We start from the raw sequence: 19,839 nt of genomic DNA, 5'->3' as shown, positions 1-19,839 counted from the left end.
GTGCGAGGGTGTGACCCGGCCGTTGGGTAGGAGTTAGCTTTTGTGTTTTTGTTTCGTCTCTGCCTAGAACGCTTCCATTGCGGTGGGCTCTGGTGTTCTTCTTGTGGTAGATTGAAGACGGCTCAGGTTTATGCGAGGCAGACAGACAGACAAGACTTGATTTGCAGTTGTCCTGCGCTCGTTGAGTCTGTTGTGTTGGTGGATTAGGGCTTGATTTTCTTGCTCGGTCCTATCCTTGACTTTTATGCTTGTTCTTGTTCTTGCCTTGGTCTTTGATTCTGCGTGAATATGAACCGAGATCAATACCCGGAAGACAAGCAGGAGGTGATGCTTAAGGTTGTGATACGGCGTGGCCATGATGATAATGATGATCATCACAACATGGAGCAAAAGAAGCGAGGCACGACGAATGCCGACGATGGGATTGTCCCCCACTCCAATGCCATGGGTGATGAGCCGAGCACAGCATTCAACACTCCCAACGGCAGCAGCAACACCACAGACCAGCCCGAAGCAGCATCAGGAGGCTCGGACCTGTCAGCACTCGAGGCACAGAAAGAGACGCCGACAAGGGACGCCAATGACGCAGACGAAGTACACTCCGCCTTCGGCAAGCACGAGAAACGCTTTATCGTGGTGATGGTAACGCTAGCCTCGTTCTTCTCGCCGCTCTCCGGCCAGATCTACTACCCGGTGATGCCCACGCTGGTGGAGAGCTACCACCTCACGACGGCGCTAGTCAACCTGACCATCACAACATACATGATCCTGCAGGGGCTAGCGCCGAGTTTCATGGGCACATTTGCCGACACGGGTGGCCGGCGCCCGGCATACATCCTCGCGTTCACCATCTACACCGCGGCCAACATCGGGCTCGCCCTGCAGGATAGCTTTGCGGCGCTGTTGGTGCTGCGCTGTATCCAGAGCGCTGGCAGTAGCGGTACCGTGTCCTTTGGGTACGGAGTCATCGCTGATATTGCGACGCCGGCTGAGCGCGGCCAGTATATCGGACCCATGGCCGCTGGCATTATGGTGGCCCCGGCTATGGGGCCCGTTGTCGGCGGGCTGCTGGCGAGATTCTTGGGCTGGCGCAGTGTCTTTTGGTTTCTGGTTATTATCAGTGGCGGGTACCTGATTCTTTTCATGGTGGCCATGCCTGAGACGGCGCGCAAGATCGTTGGCAATGGCAGTGTCGCGCCCCGGGAGTGGTGGCGCATGTCGCTGCTGCAGTATTGGATGGCGCGGCGTCGTCGTCGGAATCTCAAGTCTGATTACAATGAGCAGACCGGTCGAGAAGGTCGTCGCAGTGCTAGCCCGGCGCGGCCGCGACGGACTACAAAGCTTTCGTTCCCCAACCCGCTCACGTCCGTCGCAGTTCTGTTGGAAAAGGATGCGCTGATCATCATATCATTCGTGGGGCTGGTCATGTTCTCGAACATAGCGCTGCTGACGAGCACGCCGAATCTGTTCGGAAAGTTATACGGGTTCAACGACCTCCAGATCGGACTGTGTTTCATGTAAGTCCATTCCCAATGCTAATGGTTTGCACCCAACCGTTTTTCCAAGCCCTTTTCCAAGGAACAATACACGAACCTCATATACTAATCAAAACAAATCAACCCTGCAGCCCTCTAGGCGCCAGCGCCTGCATCGGCGCCGTTCTAAACGGCAAGGTAATCGACTACAACTACCGGCGCACAGCCCGCAAACTGGGAGTCCCCGTCGACCGCAAAAAAGGCGACGACCTGCGTGCCTACCCAATCGAACACACCCGCCTGCAAACCGTGTTCCCCGTAATGGCCGTTGGCGTAGCAACCTTCATCCCCTACGGTTGGGTGCTCCAGCAGCGCGCGCCGCTCGCAGCACCCCTCGCCCTGCAATTCATCATCGGGTTCTGCTTCATCGCCTCCCTGAACACCCTCAACACGCTCCTGGTGGATCTGTTCCCGGATCGGCCCGCCACAGCGGCCGCCGCGTGCAATCTGGTGCGGTGCTGGCTCGGCGCTGTCGGCGCGGCGGTTATTGATCATATGCTGCGTGGGATGGGGTGGGGCTGGTGTTTTGCATTTTTGGGGCTTTTGATGGCTCTTGCGATGGGGTTGCTTTGGGTGGAGAGTCTTTGGGGGATGCAGTGGCGTGAGAAGAGGGTTGCGAGGATGGAGCACAGAGAGAAGGAGAAGATGGAGAAGGCGCGGACTGCGGGCGATGTGAGGGCCAATGGTAAGAGCCCTGATGATGGATGTGTTAGTGTTGTGCATGCTGGAACGGATCGTCGGGCTGCTGAGGATCGCACGTAAAGCACAGATATGGATGAGGGGAGGGTCTCGCCGACGACTTGCTGAGTGCTTTGCAAACTCCTTCTTTTTTAGACTCGCCCTGTGTGTATCGCTGCTCTTGTACAGCGACAGAAACACAAACAAACGCATAGGAGCTACAACGGACCAAATGAAGACATGAAATGCATCAAATTTGCTACCGACTGTACAGGAGAAAAGGAAGAAACCTAGGCGCGACAGTAGAACACGAGAGGGGGTCGAACAGGAATAAAGAAAAAGAAGTATAGAAGGAGATATTCCCCATCTCCGGCCGGACCAAGACCCCATAAAAAGACGAGACAGAAAACGCATTACCGGCCGGAGAGGAAGAAAGACAAGAGATCTAATCGAGGACTCTTGCGTCGTTTTGGGAGGGCGACAAAAGAAAAGGAGAGGAAATAAGGAGTAAGGAAGTTACATGCCGGGGGAGATCAGCTTGCCCTCAGCACGGCTGTCCGGGTGCCAGCCACCGGCGTAGGGAGAAGTGCCCAGCTCCTTCTGGTACTCGCGGATGCGGGCCTCCAGCTCGGGACGGAAGTGACGGATGAGACCCTGGATGGGCCAGGCGAAAGCCTCACCCAGGGCGCAAATTGTGTGGCCCTCGACCTGCTTAGTGAGCTCCTGGAGCATGTCGATCTCGCGTTCGCGGGCGTTGCCCGTCTCGAGACGCTGCATCATCTGCATGGTCCACTTGCTGCCCTCACGGCAGGGGGTGCACTGGCCGCAACTCTCGTGCTTGTAGAAGCTGGACAGACGAGAGATGGCGCGCACGATATCCGTGGACTTGTCCATGACGACCACGGCCGCAGTTCCCAGACCGGTCTGCGAGTCCTTAAGGGCGTCGAAGTCCATGAGCTGGTTGTCGGCCACCGACTTGGGGATGACGGGAGTCGACGAGCCACCGGGGATGACGGCGTAAAGGTTGTCCCAGCCGCCGCGGACACCACCACAGTGCTTCTCGATCAGCTCACGCAGCGAGATGGACATCTCCTCCTCGACGGTGACGGGGTTGTTAACGTGGCCTGAGATACAGAACAGCTTGGTGCCAGCGTTACGCTCGCGACCGAACGACGAGAACCAGCTGGGACCTCGTCGCATAATCGTTGGCGTCACGGCGACCGTCTCCACGTTGGTGACTGTGCTGGGGCATCCGAACAGGCCGACGGCAGCAGGGAAAGGAGGCTTGAGACGCGGCTTGCCAGCCTTGCCCTCAATCGACTCGATCAGTGATGTCTCCTCGCCGCAAATGTAGGCGCCCATTCCCCGATGGATGTACACGTTGAAATCGTATCCGGTGCCGCAGGCGTTCTTGCCGATCAGGCCGGCCTCGTACGCCTCGTTGATGGCCCGCTGGAGGACGGTGGCTTCGTGGTAGAACTCGCCACGGATGTAGATGTAGGCCGCATTGGCGTTCATGGCACGGCCAACCACCAAGCAACCCTCGATCAGCTTCTGCGGGTCCTTGCGCATGATCTCGCGGTCCTTGCAAGTACCGGGCTCACCCTCATCGGCGTTGACGACCAGATAACGCGGTCGCGGGTCCTTGTCCCAGTCCTTGAAGTTCATGAACGACTATTCGAGCACGGAACGCCCGGGTCAGCCACACCTTGACTCGCAAGTGTCCCAACACTGTCCACTTACATATTTCAATCCAGAAGGAAAACCAGCTCCACCACGGCCACGGAGGCCCGACGCCTTGATTTCCGAGATGAGCTATGGCCGTATTAGCAATTGTGCTTTCCCCCCCAAATCCATCACAGTGGACACTCACCCAATCGTGGCCCTTCAGAACAATCTCCTTGGTCTTGTGCCAGTCACCGTACTTCATCGCAGACTTCAGATCCGCGCCATGGTGGCCGTAGAGGTTGGTGAATATCCGGTCCTGGTCCTGGAGCCCGCCATGATGCCGCACGGGAGGCGCCTCCTGCACCGTTGCGAAGGAGCGGGCGGCGGCCCCCTGGGCACGGAGCGAACGGGCCGAGAGTTGGGAGAGGGACGAGGCGGGAGCCGCTCGAGGTATCATGATGACGGGAGTTGGCAATGCGAGGTGCAGAGGGGTCAACAGGTCATGGAGAAAGAGGAAGGGGAGTCGTGGAGCTCACAATTCCTGCGTTGCTGAATGATCCGCCTTTACGAGCGATGTGATTGGACAGATGGTCACGTGTGGATGAGTCAGCTATGGTCAGCATCCCACACCGGCCATGACGCAACTTCGTTTCCTCTCATCTTTTCGAACGTCTCGATGTTTTTTAATGTTCAACAGCAGACAACTGCTTCTCTACTCCTGAGGTACATACAAACATGCCTGTTTCGGTATCGCAACTGGTCCCTCTGCTGCCAGTATCGCCAATGGCTCGAGGGGAATCAACACCATCTCTGCATCAGCCACAGTCCATGCCCACTGGAGCCAGTTCGGGTCCAGCCACCCACTGGTCTCTGTGAGCCAAGTGACCCCAGTCTTGGGGGGCCATGTAGATGACTGCTGTGTCCTAACAAACTCACCAAGCTGGCGCCGAGTATGTCTCCCGTCAGCCTCGGAGAACCCGCTGTCATTTCCTGGTGACGGGTATTGCTCAAAAAGGAATTCTACCCATCTGGTAAGACGTGACGAAAGCTGTGGCCGTGCTTCAGGTGAGCGATGTGTTGCCACCAGCAGGCATATCACAATGGCAAACAGAGCCTGAGGATCACTCGGCAAGGTTGGAATGGCCTGCCCTGCCTGTTCAATAATGTGACTGAAGCATGACTGAGTCGGGCCTTGCATTTCACTGGGCAGAAGGGCGAAAAGCTCGCCGAGTCGGAACAGCTCGCCATTCTTTGGTAAGAGGGACTGGCGCTCCAAAATACGCACTTGGGTCCGGGACAGGATCTCTTCGGAAAGCAGACCAGCCGGCACGCGAGCCATATGCTCATTCAGCAGGGTCTTTATATCACCCCAGCTCTCGTCTCGGTCATGTGTCCGTGCCCGTGTGATCGTCCATGTGGCGATGATCAACGCCGTCTCATCCAGGGTGATCTGACTATTGCGGTAGATCTGCGTGTGGGTCTGATTCAGGTTCGCCGGCTGCGACAGACCCTCGGCGGAGGCTCTGAGTATCTCGATGTGAGCAATGAGCTCAAAACTGATCTGGGCCAGCGCCGCAAGGGTGCTGTGCCCGTTACCGTAGACTGCGGGGATGCGCGTGCCAGCCTCGGTGATCTCGAGCATATTCCGCTCCCTTTCGTTTGCCTGCATGATTCCCAGTGCGTTGAACAGCGCTGGAGAAAATATCGAGTGTTCCATCGCGGTGTTGGGAGCCAAGAGCGGGTAGAATACGTTGAAGATGTAGTAGTGGTTGTCGGTGTTTTTGGCCAGTTCAGGGAACATCTGCACTTGGCGGGCTTTAGCCTGGCTGAGCGGACTGTCTGGCTTGACACCCAGTTTAACTATGCGATAGTCGCATGGGTTGTTGGCAAGGCAGAAGCCATAGTTCATCAAAACTAGAAAATATTGTTAGTGTTTACTTCATTTCATTTGAATGAGAACACCAACGTTGTTCGTTATTCCGCGGCCCATAGTTATTCGAAATCTCTTCCCCTGGAGAGATATCCTCGAGCACAAGCAGACCAACATCGTTATTCCCTGCTCGCCACTCAACCTTGGCAAGTGGCCTGTGGTTAGGGAGATCAATGAGCGGGAGCAGCACCGACACTCCGTCTTCGGGGAAATCAGAAGGCTCGACAGCTTCAGACAAAACCTTGGCTGAGAACGCGCGCGAGGTGATAATCGTCGAGGCCCACAAGTACAAATCCCTACAAAGTCAGTCCACAATTGCCTCGAGAGATTGATCAGCCAAGTAATTCTCATACTCACCAAGTGTATTCCTCCGTATTCTCAAAACCCAACTCTTCCAGCGCAGAAATCGACTCCTCATACTTCTTATCCCAAAGCTCGTACCTCTGCACCGAGGCGTCCGGGATCCCAGTACCCTGAATCCAGTCCACATCCTCCTCCCCAAAGAACAGCGGCGTAGTAAGTTGGCCCGGCTGCGGCAGGGTGCGCAAGTAGCGATACCAAAACCCTTCCGCACCACGCAAATACTGGCCCATCAGAAAGAACGCAGTCGTCTCTTCGGGGCCCACGGCGTCAATGAATGCGCGCGGGAACACCACGTCATGACTAGAGAAAGAACCCCGTGCGCAAGTATATTCAATGGCATTGAAATAGGACATGGTCACCGCCAGCGGCGTGTTGATCACTCGCGTTTCTTTCGAGATGGGTTGCGGCCAGTCGGCCTTCACTTGCAGGTGCACGCCACGCGAGGCGTCCTGGGCCACGCGCACGCTGTTGTCGATGTGCCCTCCATGTCTGGCGACCCAGTCCAGAAGGGACGTGTGTGCCTCCAGAGAGTGGTCGCCCATTGATCTGAGTTTGCGGGTTAGATCTAAGGCATTGCGGGTATTGTCTGGGGGGGGGGGGGGGGGGTTTTCTGTCTTGCTTACTCTCCCGATACCATGGCCCAGTATTCAAATAGGGGTCGTGTATATCGCAGACGGCCACTTGTCACAATCGTGGCAATTGATATCAGTCGTGGGGTTGTTCGCAGCTCTCAAAAAGATTCGGTGGTCGACCCACGGCCCACATTTTTTTCGCCCGCAGTTTGCCTGCACGTCATCTCTGCAATTCAATGGGACTCAATTGACGATTAATCAAGTCCTCTAGTGATAGAAAGAAAGCTGGCAATATTCTCGAAAGCCTTGGAGTGTTGGTTCTCACCGAATATGCGTGATTGGGTAGGGACAGACGCATTCATAGATCTACGCTACGCATTTGAAGTCGCATAAACAAACCACAGCATCCATTCGCTCTCGAAAAACAACTATCGTACAAGGCGCAACCCCCCACTTCGCCAGAGGCATGATCAGAAGCCCCAGGACACCCGAGCAGCTGATCATGCGAAAAACACTACAGCAACCAACCCGACGAAACGCACGCGGCATGCCAGATTATGGTGCCGACTGATGAAGATCAGATAGAATGCGGAACACCCAAGACGGCAATATATACAAAAGGCGCCATCGAAACTAGTTAACTAGTTCGAAGTCGAGGATTTCCGGCCCGGAACCAAGATCTCCACCAGCCCCTCGTCTTCGCCATCGCTGCTGTCGTTCTGCTCGTCGTCGAAATGAGAGCTGACGGCGCGAGAGCGGCGCAGATTGTTGTACCTCTCGGGCCCAGAGAGGTTCGAGTAGCCCAGGGATTCATTGATAATGGCCTCGTCCTCATCGTCCGAGTCGACCATGCCGCTGGCAGTCGGTGCAACCATCTCGCCCATTTCGTCATCATCGTCCTCAACCTCGAGCGGTACACGGACTCGGCGTCTCACGGCTTCCGTACGGCCATCGCCATCATCCTCGGAAGAATTGGTCGAGAGTGAGTCCGGCGGACTAAATCCCGAGTCGGGGAACGTGGGCGAGAATGACTGGTCAGCGTTGGCTGATGGGAAGTCCGAGTCGGGGAATGTCGTATGGCCTCCCTCTGCGTCGTCATCAACGCCGGCAATAACGAAGGGGTTACTATGCCATTGCTCCTCGCCACCTTCCTCGGCCCTTCTCTCCTCTTCGGCGTCTGCATTCTCCGCGGCTTGCTGCTTCTGGGCCGCCAGGCGTGCGGCCAATTGACGCCGTGCTCGGGAGGGTCCAAGGCTCAAGGGAGCGGGAGGTGGGGGGAGAATTGGAATGGGATGGCTGGTTGAGTTTGTGATTACCTAGCGAAAGGTTGTGTCAGTAACAATGCGATGCACGCAGTAGCAGGTGAGTTGCAATCCATCAACGGGATATCAGAAAAAAGAAAAGGCCGACTGGATATGAGAAACATGGATTGGAAAGAAAATTCATAACAAAGTGAATGCACAGGAAATATAAGAAGCAGCGATGTTTTTGCAACGCTTTGCAACGGGTCATCCGAGGGACTGTGATCCCGCAAGCATGGCACATTGAGGCGACAAGACCAATGTCGCGGCAATGGAGTACCACGACTACACGAATGAGCAGCGTGAACCAAGGGCCAGACCATGACGTGGAGGGTGCGCAGGAGGTCGACGATTCCATCCATTGCATCAGAAGCACTGGAAATCAAGCGCTCTATGGGAATGCAGGACCACTCGCCTCCCGCTCAAGTGCCCATTGTCCATGTGCCAACGCGGCCCAAGCCATGAGCCAGCGCCATAACAAAAATAAATTCAGGGCAAAGGAGAGGTGCGTGCCGGTCACGAGTCAAGCATCTCGACATCGATCGAAGGATTACCCACATTCTCTGATTCGCCTTGCTCAGCAGCGGCGGCGTCTCTGTCGTCCTGATCCTCCATTTCTTCATCCTCATCATCGCTGGAGTTTGTGAAGCCACTGAGGAGCGTACCACCACCTCCGCCGAAAGCTCCGCCGGAGACACTCCCTTGGTTGAGATCAAAGCTCTGGAAAGTAGAGCCCCCAATCCCACCGTTCAGACCCGCCTCTGCCAGAGCAGAAGAGTTAGTAAACCCTTGGCCAGAACTGACTGTATTGATAACAGTCTGGCGAGGTCCAACCATATCCGGGCGCACGCCGCCGAGGATGGCATTATCCCGTTCGCGAGTTTCGGAGAGGGTTTGCTCAACATAATCGATCCAATCCGGGTTCAAAACACTTTCCATGACACATCGGGAAAGCAGCTCGGGCGGATGGCGCTCGCTGAACTTGACGACCTCCTCCGCGACAAGGGTGAGGTGTCCCATGTAACCGAGTCGGATCTGCTTGGTTTTCTGGGCCTCGTCGCTACGCTTCTGGCCTTCGATGATCTCATGTGTTATGCGTCCTGTGTCAAATACATCGATCGCCAGAGCACGGTTATAGCCACGCTCCATGGGCCCGTTGAATACTTGTTGAACCACATCATACACGACGTTGTGAAGGAAGTTGTTCCAAGGGAAGCGAAAGAAGAATCCCTGCAGGGCAATCATTAGTATTCAAACTTAGTGTCAAATTCTGTCAAAACGAGCAGATACTTACCAGTATCGTTGGTACCACCTTGTTCTCAACGAACATGATTTTCAGGTAATCCCCAACAACAGGCCCTCCATCAGTGTCGAGCTGGATATACTGGTCGGCCGGGTCTTCCTCGCCACCATCATTAGGAGGAATGATGTCTTGAGCGGGCTCTGGTGCGGTAGACGCACCTGCGGGCTGGTCGGCAGAGCTCGAAGTTGACTCTGCCGGTTGTTCCTTGGACGCAAATAAAGGCGCCGGCACATCTTCAGGACGCGAAGGCACGGGAGGCGGTTCGGAGCTGTCCTGCGCAGGGGTTTGCTGCCCTTGCGCTTCGGACTCAAGTTTGATGCCACCAATTTGGTCGACAAGACCAGTAGCGGGTGAAGCATCGGACCCTTCGGTGGGTTTTTGACCCGTAGCTGTGGCATTGGCCGCACTGTCGGAACCACCTTCTGTTTTTGTTTTGGAACTTTCCGATGCAAGCTCGGTCGCTGGCTGGCCGGTCTGCTGCGAGGTTGCATTCTGCTCCGAAGGTGCACCAGCGGGTTTCTCGGCCTCTGCCTTCTTTTCAACCAATACCCCCGGTGAACCAACCCCTTCAAATCCCTCCTCTTCACCCTCGTGTGGCACTTCTCCCTTGACATCTTCGGGTGATCCGGAATCCACGACGGAGCCATTGGTGAAATCGGCCGTTTTATCATTGTATTCAAACCCGGACTGCTCGTCTCGATGAGGGTTGAAAGCGCCCTCGCGAACCAGCCTCTCGCGCTCGACATCCCGTTGATGGATATACTCGTCGCTGCCGGGCTCGTTCAGAAGGCCCATGTTACTACAATGAAGTAGCTCCGCCATCAACTCACACGTCTTGAACCGGTCAAATCCGAGCGGTTCAATTTTGGCACCCCAGGCAGAGCTCAGCCGTCCTCGGTCGACAGTCTTCAGCTTATCGCCGTCGTGAACAGCATGCTTGGGACTCTGGATCAGAGCCATGAAATTGGGGATATGCTGCGCGAACAGGCGGAGCAAAGTTCCCAGGTAGATGGGGTCATATGTAGTGGGCGTTGTTTCGGGTCCGCTAAAGTGATCGGGATCATAGTCCGAGTTATTCTTCCGGATGACTTCAATGACGATGCCCACGCCGACCGTCAACGGGTTGCCGCCCTTGAGCATCGCATCGATGAGTTGTTGCACGCACGGGGTGGAAACCAGCTGGCGGGTCAAGCTGTTAGGGCCGATGCATGATTGGTCATTCGGGTTGGCATTTGCGGAGATGGTGATGATGGCCTTGAGGAAGTCGCCCGCTGAGGTTTGGACCGAGCCTGGGTGGTCCGGGGACAAGAATGAAAGCAAGGTGGGAATCAACTCCTGCGACATGAGCCAGTCGACGGTGCCCTGGCCGCCCTCGGCCTTCTCCAGGCTAATGATCTTCAACAAGAGATCCATAACCATTGGGTTGTCAATATGTTGCAATAGTGCCGCGACGATTCCATCCATGGATTTCAGGAAATCCAGCATTTCCTCGGTTTTCTTATCCAACAGCGTCTCGTTGACCTTGGTGAAGTAGCTAGCTTGTATGGAGTCTAGGGGCGGCGGGCGGCGGAGGAAGCACCAGAAGTCCCGCAGGTATTGGGGGTAGGCCATCATGGACTCGAGAATGGACCATGTCTCGGAGGAAAGGATTTCGCAAGCGATATAGGCATGCTTCAAGCGAGTCTTTTCGACCTTGTCCAGGTCATCCGAGTCCAGCACTTCCTTCAACGGATCCGACTCCTTGTCCTCTTTGTCCGTCTGCTCCGCCGCCGAGGAGGCAGCGCCGGTGTCCTTCTCCGAGGCATTCTTCTCGTCAGAGTCGTCGTCGTCATTTTCTTCATCGTCATTCACCAAACTCGGTGCGGTCACATAGTCCATAAGCCGTTTCAAGACATGATCCTCACGCAGATATTCTATGAGTTTTGTATTATGCTGTTTCAGTTCCTGGATGATCTCCGGCTCATCCAGAAGTTCCTCGAGGGTAACCTCGGGCTTGTCGAGCAGGGTATCGATGGCGGAGATACTTGCATACCCCCCAAAACGCCAGAACATGATGGAGTATATAGCCGAGAGGAATTATTCATGGGAGGGGTGTCGTTGCGGTCGTCTCCGAGATGTCGTAACGGAGCAGTCTATGGTACAAGGATTGACTGAAAGGGTGTGGAGAAGGTCTCCGGCAATACCTTGGGAAGGTCGATACACCGAAGGGCGATGCGTCCACGCACACACACACACACACGACCAGGTCACGCAGGTCGAGCGGGGTGTGGAGCTCGATCGTCACGTTTCGAAAAGGTGGAAGAGAAGAAAAGGGGGTAAAAATCAATATCAATCGATGCGATCTCGCGCTGTCGTTTGAAGAGAAAATTTCAGCGATTGTGTCTGAGGGGTCGCATCACTCATGGAGCTGATGATGTGTACCCGATGCGGGTTGACCTCCCACAGAAGGCCTGCGACCAGTGGAAGAGACGGGATCCAGGAGGGTTGACAGAGAAGAGTGTAAGGAAGCCCCGAGGCGTAATCATCGATTCAACATACCTTCGATCTCAAGAGAGTGACGAAGAAAGAGAGGGGAGGAATTCGATCCTCCTCGGTGTGGATTGGGGAAGGGGAGGAAATAAGTGTGGATTAGAAACCGAATCACAATGAGACTCGATGACACAATATAGAATGTTGAAGCTACTCAACACCGGTCCGTCAAGGAGACAGTGGAGAGAAAAGAGGGAGGTGGAAGAGAGAAGAGGCCCTTCTCTGAAGCTGGTCGATAACCGATCCCTGGGCGATGGCGAGCAGGGGCGGAAACACACCGTATGTAATCACCGCGCGGGGGATCACAGTCCCAGTGCTAACAGCACACTTAAGATAAGATCAGGATGATATTTAAGAGAGAGAGTGAAAGAGACAATCTGGCTATTTTCTTCTATTTTCGCCAAATTCGCCTTCATTTCCTCCCAGTCATCTGCATCGGACTCGATGAGAATGGCCGTGGTGGGTACTGGGTACAGCCCCTCCACGCCAGATTTGTGTGGTGGGTGAGGTACTCAGTACTTGGCCCTGTATCTTGTCCCACCGAGTGCCCAATCGACTCCCAAAGACATAGATCGGAATCTCGCCCAGCTGACAACCGAAATCATCTGGAGCTCCCGGCGTCTTCCATGTTTCTTTATTCATGAGATAGTGCCCACCTGATCAAAAAATATATATATTAAAAAAAGGGGGGGAATCATTGCGAATACACCCCAGATCTCCAGCATCAATACAGTCCATCACGTGTGGTCGCCTCAGGCCCCACTGACGTCGGCCTCCGCATTGTCGACAGGTGCCTGTGGTCCTGGAGAGCTGCGATTTGGTCGGCTACTAGTCCCTCGGAAGTGATTCAGTGTACCGTGAACCGTGATTGTGCACTCTGGTCAGGCCTGACCGACAGTCGCTCGCCAGATCATTGCTGTCTATCACTTGTCTACCCCTCCGCAACCAGGCCGCCACCATGAACCGACTGTTTGGCACGAAGAGCGCGGCCCCCAAGCCGACGCTGGACGGTGCAATCTCGAATGTACGCGAAAATACTATGTTGATGATCATCATTCTGATAACCTTTGGGATATGCCCCTCGCTAACGTTCTCCCCCGCCTTTTGTGACAGGTCGACAATCGCATCTCCAGTCTGGACGTCAAGCTCGCCGCGCTCAACTCTGAGCTCTCCACCTACCAAGCCAAGATCTCCAAGATGCGTGACGGACCGGGCAAGAATGCGCTCCGCCAAAAAGCACTCAAGGTGCTACAGCGCCGAAAACAGTACGAAGCACAGCGGGACCAGCTCTCGCAACAATCGTGGAACATGGAGCAGGCCGGCATGATGCAGGACAACCTCAAGAATACGATGACGACGGTGGATGCGATGAAGACAACAACCAAGGAGCTGAAAAAGCAGTATGGCAAGGTGGACATCGACAAGATCGAGCAGATGCAGGATGAGATGGCCGATTTGATGGAGGTCGGGAATGAGATCCAGGAGAGCATCTCGCGGTCCTATGATGTCCCGGAGGATGTCGATGAGGCCGAGCTGGATGCTGAGTTGGAGGCTCTGGGCGAAGAGTCTATGTTCGAGAGCAACATGGGTGAGAGTGCAGTGCCAAGCTTCTTGCAGGACGAGGTGGCTCCGCCGCAGTTTATTGATGAGCCGCCGGAGCAGACCAAGGTCAAGGAGGCTGCTGGTGGATTGGGTTAACCGGCCTTCGGTGGGTGTTTAGGAAGAATCAGGTGTTCATCTGCGTCAGGGCAACCGGAGTTGGTTGGGAGTATGATTCTAGTTGGCACTTTTCTCATCACTTTCGAAGCATCTTTTTTGCTCTTTTTGATTCATTCAGTGGCCACCATATGGTATCCATTAACTAGGAACTGTCTGCAGCGTTTAGTTAAATGTCTATCTTGTCTCCGGGAATCCACGGAGACCTTCACATGGGTCTGTGATATATGGCCTAAGTCTTAAGACGCCTTGCCCATCCCGACCAGAACCAGCAGAGCCACATTCATCACGGCGATGAGCAACCACACAAGGACAGATACCACGGAAAGGATAAAATGGTTGCGAAATGGGACTTCAGCCACTTCAATGTCGTCCACTCCTGGGCCAGGCTGCTCGGTTCGCACAGTCATGTAGCGGTTGAAACATGTGAACCAGATCAGGGGGCAGAAACAAAAGGCAGGATGACACTCAGGACAACCTGGCTAGCGGTGAGAGTCTTGTCCAGTCCATGTCTGCCAACAGCGGCGGCGATGATGATGCTGGGAATGATACTGATGGAGCGGGTGATGAGTCGCCGGAGCCATGGTCGAATGCTCCATTTCAGCATTCCCTCGCTCACCATCTGGCCCGCAATTGTGCAGACAATCCCGGCAGAGATGCCGGACAGCAGCAAGGCCAGAGCAAAGATCAGGCCGGCGGCTGGAGCGATCGACTCGGTCAGTAGTTTGTGGATCCCGAAAAGATCGGCATCGCTGCCCTCCGGGACACCATACAGCGAAGCACCCGCGACAATGAGAATGGAGCTGTTGACGAAGAGCGCAAATGTGAATAGCGACAACGCTAACTCGATGATGGAGTACTTCATGCAACTGCGAATGGCGTGAATCGTCGGGCGATATTCCACTTCGCCGCCATTGCTCCCCAGAGGCACCGTGGCTTCGACATAGCCAGAGGTAACATCAAAGTCTTTCAAGCGAGGTTGAACTACACCACTACCAAGGAAGAGCGAATGCGGCATGACTGTGGCTCCGAGAATGCCACAGCTTTGGTAGAGACTGCAGAGATATCAAGTCAGTGCGATTAGTCTCATCCCAGGTCAGATCAAATCAGCTTACCCTTCCGATTTGACTATCGCCGAGGATGGCAGATAGCCCCGGAAGACCTCTCCGACCGATTGGTCCTTGAGGAGGGAGAGCTGAATGCAAAAGCATATCACCACTCCCAGAACTAGCGCCATGACGAAGAACTCGAACAGGCGTAAACCCCACATGGATCCATTCGGGCGATAGAAGATGAGTAGGAAGAGAACATCGACCAAGGTGATGGCACATCCGGCCACCAGGGGGATGTTTAGAAGCAGGTTCAACGCGATGGCTGAGCCAATGACCTATTGCGATGATAAGTATATCTTAGTTATTCTCATGGGGGAAGAATTGATCCCCACCTCTGCAATATCCGTGGCAACAATAGCGGACTCGGCGAAAATATACAGAATGATCACCACCCACCGCGGAAGATGCTCACGACAGTTTTCCGCCAGGTTCAGACCCGTCACCGTGCCCAGTTTGACACACAGGGACTGCAAGAGAATGGCAAAGAGATTGGACAAAAGCACGATGAACAGTAGAGCGTACTTGAACTCGGCCCCGGCAGCAACGTCCGTGGCGTAGTTTCCCGGGTCGATGTAGGCGACCGCGATCAAAAATCCAGGCCCGATAAAACGAGCGAACTTGGCCAGTTTCCGGGCGCAGTGCAGAGAGGAAGACGTCAAAATAATTTGGAAGGGACGGCGAGGTGATCCGCTGGTCCTCGAAGGTGGTTTGCACCCCGAGGCCGCAGTCACTTCACCGTCGGGGACCTTTTCGATCCCGGGATCTTGAATCTCCTGACTATGTGGTCGATGGTCGATGGATAGAGCATCATCTCCTGCCGCAGTACCGGTATCAACATGCTTGCGATTGACTCGAGAATTGGCGATCCCATTGAAATCATTGCGGGTGGTGGTGTCGGGACTCAACGTGGAGGGGTTCTGGTTCCAACCGGGGTGGGCGAGGGTATCGTCAGTGCGCGAGGGGCAATTCATGGTGTCGATGGCCTTGGAAGTATTGTTGATCCTGCCACATCTGCCAAGGCTTTCCAGTGGTGCTTAATGAGTCTTGTCTTGGATGTCAATCAGCGACCGCCAGAATCCCGAGAGTACCCTGTGGGGTCCGAGACCGCCCGAAGTCGCGATATCGGGGGAGCCTGACTCGAATGATTTCTCTTGCATGTCAGTGCGTAAGGATACCTTTTTTTATGGAAAGAGAGAATGGTCACCTCTGCATGTCTCAATTTTTCCGCGACGATCATGGTCTCCGTTTTAAACGCCCTTGACAGCTCATGTCGCAAACGGTAATAGGTGTTGCCACCCTCTCAGCCCGGAGGATTTGGGTCCCAAGAGTTGCACTACGTGTGTACTTGTGTACCCTGCATGAATAAACAATGGGAGGTCAGAAGATGAAGGTCATTTGGATCAAAAACTATACAAACATGCGTTGGCAATGGGGCCAGACCACCCGGGCCTGATCAGGCACATTGTATAGATTGTGTACTACAACGGCTATAATGTTTGGTACTCTCTTAATACCGCTAGCAATCCTATTACTTTTTTTGAAACAGCCACTGTTTATTTTAGAATCTCTGTCTGTCTCTGCCCTGGTGCTTCGTCTATATCAGCACCTATGAGTTTCTTGCTATCACTGTATATAGTTTACCGGATTCGGCCAACATAGAAACAAAACAAAAGACTGCAAGGATGCATGCAGCCTCAAAGATTAGGTACTGAGAATCAGAATCCTCAGAATACTGTGAATCATAATACCAGGCTAATGCAGTAATTATCCCATCGACAACATGTCCCCCCCACGTTCACCGCTCCCCGTTGCCCCTCGCAACGCTCTTACACGTTGTTTACCACCCGCACTCCAACGATCGCCTTACTCGAGGTGGATCATCTGAATCCTCGATGACGGTTGCTGTTGGCAGCCGCTTGGCCTCATATTGCCCCAGCCCTGCCCGGTTCTGTTTTCTCCTCACATCTTCTTCTTCTTTGGTTTCTTTTTCTCTCATCCCATCTGCATTGCATTGGTTTTCCTGCGTTGATTGTTCTTTTTTCATCTGGGGCTGTACAGTTTCATCTGCCCTGTTGCCTTTGTTTGTTGCTTTGAAAAAAAATATATCCCGTCAGTCTCGGCCTGCACCTTTCCGCGGTTTCCGTTTGCTGACTCTGGCTTGCCTCCAGTTGCTGGTCAACGGTGATAGCAATGGCCCCCAGCCACTCTGGCCCTCAGATCTTCGACGATGCGAATCGAGCCCCAACCCGATCGTCGATGTTTCGGGCTATCATGTCTTCCAAAGCACACAAAAGAAACCAGTCTGCCGATGATGCGGTGGCCCCGAGGTCCCTCCACCAGGGCAAACCCTCGAAGACCATTCCTTTCCCCTTTGGAGAGGAGTCAGGCCCTATTCCTGCCCATCTTCCACTAGGCGAGATCATCCCAAACAGTGACGCAGGCGACAAAGGCATGTCAACTTCCAAGTCTGGAGCTAAGGAGGAGAAGGGGACAATGCACAAAAAGACGAAGAGTGCAGTGTCCCTCAAGTCACTGAGGAGCTACATGGAGCGGAAGGATGCCAAATCAGAGGAATCGTCTCCAGAGGATTCCGAATGGAAGCCCAAGAAGACCAAGTCCGCCAATAGCCTGTCGGCCATTCTGAAACGATCTCAACGGGGACGCAAGGCGGGCCCGACTAAAGAAAGTCGAGACAAGGAAAACCGCAGTCCGACCGATCTGGTCGACAATATGCCATCCCCGGTTTGGTCGGACTACCAACAGCCAATTACTCGGTCGAGGCAGAGCTCGACTGCAGACAGACAACGGACTGTCGCCGAGGAAGTCTCCCTCTATACTCCCAAGGGCTACAGTCCCGCCCAACAGCGCAACTTCTACGATTACCACCAACCATCTCTTGCCAAACCCGGCGACACAAGGCCGCGCCCCAAGTCAGACTGCCTCACAGGCAACCGGAAGATGAAAGATCTGCTTGGTCCTCTGCAGCGTGCCCCGTCAGGTGGGAGCGAAACCGTTGAACGCGTCGATAGCGCCTGTTCCAAAGAACGAAGCCTGGACAGAGCGCGGAAATTATCTACCCCAGGATCTCGGCCGCCGACGGCAAAGGAAGAGCCCAACCAGAAGAGGTTATCTCGGGTGCAAGCTGCTATCTCGGTGTTCAATGCCAAGGAGCGAGAGGCCGATGTGCACCAGCACCTGAATTCCAAGGATCTTGAGAGCGAGTTTGAGAAGTTACTGGTACGTTCCTGCTCCATATGCAAGTTTTCCTGGCCCGACTAACATAACCCAGGATGCGAGGAACATTCCCCATAATATGAGAGACAAGATGCGATCTCTGGATACCAATATCAAGGCCGACTTCATTCAGAAGGATCGGACCGAAAACACCACACCTCACAGTGCGGGCACTTCTGACAGCCGCCGAGGACGTGGCAAAGAGTCCAAGGAGGACCGCCAATCTCAGGATCGCAAGAGCTCCCACTCGCGCTCCAGGAGTCGTGGGTTCTCGTTCAACAAAGGCTCCGCGTCGCCGACTAAAAAGTCACGCCCGGATAGTGCGAGTTCACACCGTCGCCCAAGATCGGTGGATCTCTCCCAACCTGTTGGTGTCTATACGACCCTTGCGCCAGCGGGATCTACGACCTCCCTTTCCGAGGCAGCTGTTGTGGATACTGCATCGGATCCATCCGACTTTGTGCATTATTTGAGAGAGATCCAAAAGCCCGAAATGGTGGAAGTGGGCAAAGTGCACAAACTGCGTCTTCTCCTTAGAAACGAAACCGTTAGTTGGGTTGACGGGTTCATCGCCGAGGGCGGTATGGATGAAATCGTGCAGCTCCTTTACCGGATCATGAAGATGGAGTGGCGGTATGGACTGATCTCTCGCATGATTGAAGACCAATAGCTAACTATATATATAGGGAGGACCATGAGGACACGCTCCTCCATGAGGCCTTACTGTGTCTCAAAGCTCTCTGCACCACCTCGGTGGCTCTCGCACATCTGACAGCCATTGAGGGCGAGCTCTTCCCGGCTCTGCTGAAGATGCTGTTCGATGACGATAAGAAAGGACCCAGCGAATTCACGACGCGGGGTATTATTGTCAATCTGCTCTTCACCCATCTCTCTGCGGCTACATCCGGCGAGATGGCTGCTAAGCGTGCCGAATGCATTCTCTCCTATCTGCGAGACCCCTCTCCGATGGAGGACAGCCAGCCGGTGTCTTTCATCGCCAATATATATCAGTCCCGACCATACCGGGTGTGGTGCAAGGAAGTGACCAATGTGACCAAAGAGGTCTTTTGGATCTTCCTCCACCATCTGAACGTGATCCCACTCCCCAGGTCGGACGACTCTTTCACGGAAAAGCCGGTGGATTCGCGTCCCTTCAACCAGCGACACTTCCCCCGCCCCGTCCGCCGGTGCCCGCTGCCCCGTATGTCGGGGGTGTCGAATGGGATGCGACCAACTATCTTGCCGCGCATTTGGACCTCTTGAATGGGCTCATTGCCTCCCTGCCCACTGCCGACGAGCGCAACCAGCTTCGGTCCGAACTGCGCGCCTCTGGTTTTGAAAAGGTCATGGGTTGCAGCCTGCGTACTTGCAAAGAGAAGTTCTACTTCTCTGTGCATGATTGCTTGCGCATTTGGGTAGCTGCTGCAGTCGACGATGGCTGGGCTTACACTCTCGTCCGCGAAGGCCCGCCTCGCGGCGGTGAGCCCGGGTCTCCCTGCAAATCTCCCAAGAAGGTGCCGGGGAGTCCCAAGAAGGGGCTCGTCGACGAGAAGCCCCCTAAGTTGGAGCTGGCTCTTGGTGTGTCGGACAACCGTCCTGCCGGCCCGACGACCCCGTCCAGCGACTTGCGCAGCTGGCTTTGAGCTTGAGCATATTCACTAACGAATTTTCTTCTCTTCTTCCCTTGTGTTTTTCTTTTCTTTTCTTTTTCCTTTGCTTCTACGTTGTCATGACTCGGCGTTCGGGCTGTTGTCTTTTTTTCTTCTTCTTTTAGGGCCAAGAGGCAGCCCTCACCCATGTAATGGGTTGGTGACTATCTCTGTCTGCCCTTGGAGTTCTTGATTGGTTGCTGCTTTCACCGGCGTTGGCATTTCCGGTGTTCTTTTGGGTGTTGAGTG

The 19,839-nt window shown here is 54.5% G+C and overlaps 7 protein-coding genes across 7 annotated transcripts; 3 read left to right on the top strand and 4 right to left on the bottom strand.

The window, feature by feature from the left end:
* Positions 1-288: 288 nt before the first annotated feature.
* Positions 289-2,297, top strand: NUU61_003903 (putative MFS transporter; the record flags this gene model as incomplete). Its single annotated transcript, XM_056654485.1, has 2 exons — positions 289-1,517; positions 1,628-2,297. The coding sequence occupies 2 exons, from the start codon at positions 289-291 to the stop codon at positions 2,295-2,297; spliced, it is 1,899 nt and encodes a 632-aa protein (XP_056512512.1).
* Positions 2,298-2,729: 432 nt separating this feature from the next.
* On the bottom strand, positions 2,730-4,338 carry NUU61_003902 (NADH-quinone oxidoreductase subunit NuoF; the record flags this gene model as incomplete). Its single annotated transcript, XM_056654484.1, has 3 exons — positions 2,730-3,887; positions 3,957-4,028; positions 4,087-4,338. The coding sequence occupies 3 exons, from the start codon at positions 4,336-4,338 to the stop codon at positions 2,730-2,732; spliced, it is 1,482 nt and encodes a 493-aa protein (XP_056512511.1).
* A 255-nt stretch (positions 4,339-4,593) lies between these two features.
* On the bottom strand, positions 4,594-6,716 carry NUU61_003901 (SET domain protein; the record flags this gene model as incomplete). Its single annotated transcript, XM_056654483.1, has 3 exons — positions 4,594-5,795; positions 5,848-6,107; positions 6,169-6,716. The coding sequence occupies 3 exons, from the start codon at positions 6,714-6,716 to the stop codon at positions 4,594-4,596; spliced, it is 2,010 nt and encodes a 669-aa protein (XP_056512510.1).
* A 671-nt stretch (positions 6,717-7,387) lies between these two features.
* NUU61_003900 (SAPS family protein) lies at positions 7,388-11,402 on the bottom strand (the record flags this gene model as incomplete). The annotated part of the gene is made up of 3 exons (XM_056654482.1): positions 7,388-8,062; positions 8,606-9,277; positions 9,342-11,402. The coding sequence occupies 3 exons, from the start codon at positions 11,400-11,402 to the stop codon at positions 7,388-7,390; spliced, it is 3,408 nt and encodes a 1,135-aa protein (XP_056512509.1).
* A 1,435-nt stretch (positions 11,403-12,837) lies between these two features.
* On the top strand, positions 12,838-13,577 carry NUU61_003899 (putative SNF7 family protein (Cta1); the record flags this gene model as incomplete). The annotated part of the gene is made up of 2 exons (XM_056654481.1): positions 12,838-12,903; positions 12,993-13,577. 2 exons carry the CDS (start codon positions 12,838-12,840, stop codon positions 13,575-13,577), a joined length of 651 nt encoding a protein of 216 aa, XP_056512508.1.
* Positions 13,578-13,834: 257 nt separating this feature from the next.
* On the bottom strand, positions 13,835-15,678 carry NUU61_003898 (uncharacterized protein; the record flags this gene model as incomplete). Its single annotated transcript, XM_056654480.1, has 4 exons — positions 13,835-13,984; positions 14,062-14,650; positions 14,711-14,982; positions 15,040-15,678. The coding sequence occupies 4 exons, from the start codon at positions 15,676-15,678 to the stop codon at positions 13,835-13,837; spliced, it is 1,650 nt and encodes a 549-aa protein (XP_056512507.1).
* Positions 15,679-16,897: 1,219 nt separating this feature from the next.
* On the top strand, positions 16,898-19,584 carry NUU61_003897 (uncharacterized protein; the record flags this gene model as incomplete). Its single annotated transcript, XM_056654479.1, has 4 exons — positions 16,898-17,944; positions 17,997-18,574; positions 18,628-19,003; positions 19,051-19,584. 4 exons carry the CDS (start codon positions 16,898-16,900, stop codon positions 19,582-19,584), a joined length of 2,535 nt encoding a protein of 844 aa, XP_056512506.1.
* Positions 19,585-19,839: the final 255 nt, after the last annotated feature.

The sequence above is a fragment of the Penicillium alfredii genome (genome assembly GCF_028826965.1).
Source record: "Penicillium alfredii strain IBT 34128 chromosome Unknown utg000005l_segment0_segment0, whole genome shotgun sequence".
Lineage (NCBI taxonomy): Eukaryota > Fungi > Ascomycota > Eurotiomycetes > Eurotiales > Aspergillaceae > Penicillium > Penicillium alfredii.
Note: the sequence above shows the minus strand (reverse complement) of the source record. Positions and strands in the feature narration are given on the sequence as shown.